This window comes from Colobus angolensis, unplaced genomic scaffold (assembly GCF_000951035.1).
Source record: "Colobus angolensis palliatus isolate OR3802 unplaced genomic scaffold, Cang.pa_1.0 Scaffold43, whole genome shotgun sequence".
Lineage (NCBI taxonomy): Eukaryota > Metazoa > Chordata > Mammalia > Primates > Cercopithecidae > Colobus > Colobus angolensis.
The window spans coordinates 4,376,490-4,382,858 of NW_012117710.1; the positions used below are offsets into that span (position 1 = coordinate 4,376,490).

The 6,369-nt window shown below is 46.5% G+C and overlaps 1 protein-coding gene across 1 annotated transcript in view; it reads left to right on the forward strand.

Annotated features, from left to right (window-relative positions):
- SDK1 (sidekick cell adhesion molecule 1) overlaps positions 1–6,369 on the forward strand; it is a gene marked incomplete at its 3' end in the record, with an annotated part of 662,329 nt that overhangs the window by 334,901 nt on the left and 321,059 nt on the right. Inside the window, exons 6-7 of the mRNA XM_011957004.1 lie at positions 3,072–3,183; positions 3,846–4,036. Coding sequence (XP_011812394.1) covers positions 3,072–3,183; positions 3,846–4,036 — 303 coding nt within the window. The remainder of the gene's footprint in view (positions 1–3,071; positions 3,184–3,845; positions 4,037–6,369) is intronic.

The window sequence follows — 6,369 nt, forward strand, 5'->3', positions numbered from 1 at the left end:
GCCTTAGCGGGAGGGGTATGGTTCATGGAGCTCAAAACTAAGATAAAACACCAACAGATTTAGGGGAGACCGCCTTAGCGGGAGGGGTACGGTTTTGTTTCCTTTTAAGCCTCTCTGTGCTGTTCTTTTTAATTTACGTGCACATACGACTTTGATTGAAATTTAAAACAATTTTTTGTAAAGGAAGAAAATATACCAGGATCATGTACTATAATGAGCACTCTCCTTGCTATTGGAATATCTGGATTCTGGTCACTTACGTAATATTCTACTGAAATGTTTTTGTGCCGTTTCAATAGAAAATGCATAACTTTGCCATCAGAAGACCTGTATAACCTTGACCTTGCTGTGGTGGTGATCTTGTGTGTGTGTTACCATTGCTTTTTATTTATTTATTTATTTATTTATTTATTTATTTATTGTTATTATTTTGAGATGGAGTCTCGCTCTGTCGCCCAGGCTGGAGTGCAGTGGTACGATCTCAGCTCACTGCAAGCTCTGCCTCCCTGGTTCCAGTGATTCTCCTGCCTCAGTCTCCCAAGTAGCTGGGACTACAGGCTTGGGCCACCATGCCCGGCTAATTTGTTTTTTGTATTTTTAGTAGAGACAGGGTTTCACCGTGTTGGCCAAGATGATCTCGATCTCCTGACCTCCTGATCCGCCTCCCTCAGCCTCCCAAAGTGCTGGGATGACAGGCGTGAGCCACCGCACCCGGCCACCACTACTTTTTTTAAGGCTCTAGGTGAATCAACACAAAGGACAGCTTCCTCTTCCTGTGGTGGGCCTGAACCCTGTGATGGAGGTGCGTGTGTGGTGCCTGTGGCGCTTGGCCCTGCGGGGCTGTGAACTCAGCCTTGGGGCTCATCTGTCCACAGCACAGCCCCTTGGGGTCTGCCAGGAGCTGAGCCCCCACCAGTCTGGGGAGGAAGGAGTCAGTGGCCCAGGGACCGTCCTCCTCAGGCATCATCCCCAGCCCTGAGCTCAGGCTTCCTCATCTGCCACTGTGCCTGAGCAGTGATTAATGCCAAATTAGCACCCTGTTCAGTGACCTTTCGGCATTAGCCACGGCCTCCCTTCACTTCTCATAACTATTTGCAAATATTAGCTTCTCCGGTCGTTTCTCATCAGCGACTTTCACAGGTGACAGGCAGGCCGTTAGTCTGATTGGCATTCCGTTCATGTCCTTTGCCCCATGGTGAGTGCATCTGGACTCCGCCATCTCCTCAGAAATCTGATAACCAGCCCAAGAATCTCAGCAATTTTACAAAGGGAAGTCATCAGCAGGAAGGTGTCCGGAGAAGCTTCGAGGGTCCGCTGCAGAGTTGGAGAGTCTAGAGACAGGGAAGGCTGCCTCAGCCCCCCAGGGACCCAGGGCCGAGTGAGAGTCAGCCTTACATGCCATCAACATAGAGGTTTTAAAACATTAATTAGTTGACTCTGTCTGCATCAAGCTTCTGTTTTTCTTTGAGAATTCACATGCACCTTTAATACAAAAGTCACACACTGCTTAGGCAGTGCAAGCCAGAGCACAGAACTGTGGGACATCAGTGTTGATGAGAAGCCAGTCCTCTCTTTCCCGTTGTTCTCTCTCAGTGGCCCTCACCCCACCGCCAGCCCGGCAGGCTAGAACCTTTCAGTTGCCAGAATCCTCCTCCGCCACTCGCAATGGTGGCGACTCCCTTCAGCGTGAAGCCCAGATGAAGCGTTTTGGATTTGCAGTCATTTCCATTTGTTTTTATTTCCAGCCTCTTACATCTCCGTCTTTTATTGAAATCCCTGTTCTAGAAATGTTGGATTGGTCTTCATTTTCCCTAAATAAACAGTAGTAAAGTGTACTGTGGGTAGTTTAATTTTGATGTTAAATGTATTTTAGAGAAAAGCGGCTAAAAATATGTCCTATTTTTTCCTCCCTTGTCCCTAGAAGTATGAGCTAAATTATTTATAGTTTGATACTCAAAAAACATAGATTCAGGATATTTACTTTTTAGAAAGGAAAAAGGGATTAAAACTCCAGTAACGGGACTGAACACTTTATTAATTGAATATATTGGCTCCAAGGAAGCACATTTGGACAGGAGTAAGAATACCCACTGCTTTCCATTGACACCCGTACCTAATATAGTGGCTGATACATGAAGTATTTGTGGAATTGAACAGATTTGGAAATAGCAGGCAGACTAGGTAACTCAGTAACCAAAGTCTTAAATCAATAAAAGAAAAATAAAGCCAGCAAGCATTTTGGAAAATTCCAAACAGTTTAAATAAAGCCCCTTAGCCACACAACACACGGAGCAGTAGCGTAAGGCCCAGTAACCACGCCCTATAGGACAGGCTGTGCATTGTGCCTGAGGACACTGGCTGTGCTTGGACCCCAGCTCATGTGGTCTGAGAAAGGCCAGGGACGGTGACCCCGCCCCAGAGCTTCTCATGGGGGTTCACGTAGGGCCGTGAGACTTGGGCTTCCTATTAAGCTGGCTCTGACCATGGTCTTCATTTGTCATGCTCTGATCATCCCATCTTCTAGCTGCCATTTCACTTTCTGTGGTTTCCATTACCCTCCGTCAACCATGGTCCGAAAATAGGAGAGTACAGCACAGTAAGATATTTTGAGAGAGAGAGAGGGACCACATTCGCGTAACTTTCATCACCTTATGTTGTCGTTGTTCTGTTCGTTATCAGTTGTAGTCAGTCCTTAGTGTGCCTCATTTACACATTTATGACAGGTATGTATGCAGAGGGAGGAACTTGGAACAGATGCCCTTCCATACACGGTGGGGTTATGTTCCCATAAACCCATCGGAAGTTGAAAATATCGGAAGTCATAAATGTGCATTTGTAGCCCCATTAAGTCGAGGACTGGACTGAATGTGTGTGGCCTTTGTGCCATCATAAAGTTGAAAAATCCTGTGTGGGGCCATCGTGGATCAGGGACATTTTGTGTCTGTAGGGATTGGTTCTTTCTTTGGTTTGAGGTATCCCCAGGAGTCTTAGAATGTGTCCCCCTCAGATAAGGGGTGGGGGGAGCTCCTGTACTTGGAGTTTCATGGACATTTCTCTTTTCTCTGCCACAGGAGATATTGGCACACCTGAAACCATGGCCCCCACCATTGTGGTTCCCCCGGGCAACAGAAGTGTGGTGGCTGGATCCAGTGAGACCACCTTGGAATGCATAGCCAGTGCCAGGTATGAGGCGCGTCTCCTGTGAGACTCCCAGTAAATATTACATGACCTGTAACGAGCCGACGACAGAAGGAGACACTGGAGCGACAGTGGTCTTGTTTGGCCAGATGGGCCAGGAATACGAGATATGGGTAGATAAGGAAATGGGTACATTGACGTCTTCCAGAGTCCCCCACTGCAACAGGGCAGTGCTTTCAGTGTAGCTCTGGGTGGTCGTGGGGGGCTCCTCTGAGACACTCTTTAGGGAAGAGGGAGGAGTGGAGGCAGAGGAAAAAGTTCATTGCTCTTCTCTGTAGTCAGCCAAGGTGTTCTCTGCCTCCTTAGCGGTCATTCCAGAATCAAGCTCGGATGATCCCGCCTTCCATGTCGTTGTGTCCCCTCGTAGTATTTATTTTAAACATTCATTTCCTGAGCAAACGGGATCATTAGCACTTATGGTCCACTGCTGCGGCAATTAGCTATCCTTGCTCAATAGCCCTTGAGCAGAATGCATCGTCAATGCATGCTGGGAGGGAGTAGAGTTGTATCTGAATTGATTTTTCAGTGTCCATTGTTCAACCCACCACGTACCCTGGTAGAATTAGCTTCGTCAAGCCTGTGCCGAGATGACCATGGCCACCTCCATGAGTCACAATCGTCATCATGAACGCCTTTCGTTCCCACAGGCCTGTGGAGGACCTGAGTGTGACCTGGAAGAGGAATGGACTGAGAATCACCAGTGGCCTCCACAGCTTTGGAAGACGTCTCACCATCAGCAACCCGACGTCCGCGGACACCGGGCTGTACGTCTGCGAGGCGGCGCTGCTGGGGAGCGCTTTTGAACCAGCCAGGGCGAAGGCCTTTCTTTTCATCACAGGTAAAGCCCGAGCCTCTAAGTGGTGTTGTCAGCATCTCACATAGCATCCGGCTCTGACTCTTCTGCAGAAACAAAACAGCGTATTTCAGTGGCTTTATTTATCGGCCAGTGAAGGTGAGGTTGAGTTTATCTTCCAAATGCTTCCTAGTCTTTCCCAAGAATGTAAGTCCGTTAAATCCAAAGTGTTGATATTCTGAATCCTTCCCGGAAGCGTCCTTCTGAATACTCTAGTCACGAAGCTTGGAAATAGAGTGGTGAAACCCCTGTCATAGAGATCCCTCTCCTGTTCTAGCTTTTAGGCCACTAAGCTTTTCTATAGCTCTCTTACTTGGCTATCGTGATCGGTGTTCAGGAATTACTCGATTATTCTTGTCCGGGCGTGGTGGCTCACACCTGTAATCCCAGCACTTTGGGAGGCCAACATGGGCGGATCACTTGAGGCCAGGAGTTTGAGACCAGCCTGACCAACATGGTGAAACCCCATCTCTACTAAAAATACAAACATTAGCCGGGCATGGTGGCGGGCACCTGTAATCCCAGCTCCTCGGGAGGCTGAGGCAGGAGAATCACTTGAATCTGGGAGGCGGAGGTTGCAGTGAGCCAAGATCGCACCACTGCACCCCAGTCTGGGCCACAAGAGCAAAACTTCATCTCAAGAAAAAAAGGAAATTATTATTTTAGAAATTATTCTATTAATTATTAATTTAGCTGTTATTTTTTGACCTAGGAGAACAGATAAAACTATTGGATGTTACCATTTGTTAAACTTAAAAAAATAAATAAAAAGAGAACAGAGATGCTTCTTCAAACTGAGCAACATATTATTCCTGAACCAAGGAGAAAGAGGACATAAACTTAAGTACAATGGAGTTGCCCAGCTCTACATGCTGGAAAATATTAGTGTTTAGGGAGTGTGCCTTGTGCTGTGGCTAAGAAAATACTAAACTTAGTATCAGTTTATGATGAGGTTAAGTTGTGAGGCAAGGTGCCTTTATTTCTCTCATTTTTCCAGCAACTGTCATGCGTTTATTCTTCGTAAGTGGCTGTGATGACTATGAGAGTGGCCTATGTTCCGCAGTGGTAGCCGCTGTTGATAAGAGGTAGCCTTGGAGGCCGCCTGTACAAAGGAGAATCTCTTCTTCATCTCTCCTCTTTGGGAATAAGGGGGATTGAGAACAGGAAGAAGAAAGAAAACTCTCAGAGAGCCCCTTCAATACAAAAATTTGCAGTCTGCCACTTTGCAAAATAAGAAACAAAAAAAGCTGGTATTGTCCTATGAAATTAGCAAGAAAAGGAATACTGCACAAAAGGTGGTTTGCTTCAATCACGTCCCATTCCTTTAATCATTTGGAAATGGCTCCACGTCCTGACTACGACTCTTCTAAATACAACGCAGCGCAAACCCGTCGGTCCCTCTGAAAGAAGCGAAAGGCTGTTAAAAGCATCCGAGGAAGCCGGCTTTGAGTTACCAGTCACTGTCGATTCCACAGGAGGGGCCTGAGCTGATATTGCTACCTTCCCCATCCATGCTGCCGCTAGAGATGTAAATAACACATCCCATTCTCTGCAAAGACTTTTTTTTTTATCAAGGTTGATCTATAGTTATGTGAGCACAGCACATTATAGATTGAACCAAAATTAAAATTTGTGATGTGTAAATCTCTAGTAGACAGGACTATACTGTGTTCAAACATTTTAAGGGAATTTAAACAAGAGAAGAAATGTATCTCCCTGTAAATGTTTGTTGCGATCATCATTCCTTTTTAAAATATTTAAATCTATCTTAAGAACTTTGGTTTTGCATTTATATCTGATTGTTTTTGTGTTCTCTCGAGTTAGCACCTCTCCGTGTTCTGACTTTTAAAGGTCCACGAACACGCGTCACTAGTTTATGATGTTGATTTAAATCCCCTTTTATTTGTAAGAATTTGCTGTGACAGGTAGGATTTTTGTGGTTGGCGCATACTGCAAAAACCCTGAAGAGAGTGTCTCTGTCAATGCCGAGGGATTTGGATGAGATTATAACCCTGCGCCCTGCAGCCGGAGCATTACTGGTTTCACAGGACTGTCACCGTGGACCTGTAGGAGCACCCCTAGGAGCACACAGGCCAAAGACAGAGAAACAAATCGGCTTCTATTACTTGTGTTTTATACCAATGACACAAGACAGGCTCGTTGTGCTGTTTGCCCCACCTGCCCGTCTGTGTAGCTTAATTTCTGTGGCTTGAATGGGAGCACAGAGGTCGCCTTCCAGGTGCCACCCCGCCATTGACTGCCCAGTCCTGTGGAGCAGCCCCTCTGTGCCCTCCACCCTCCCCTCCTGCCTCCCCTCT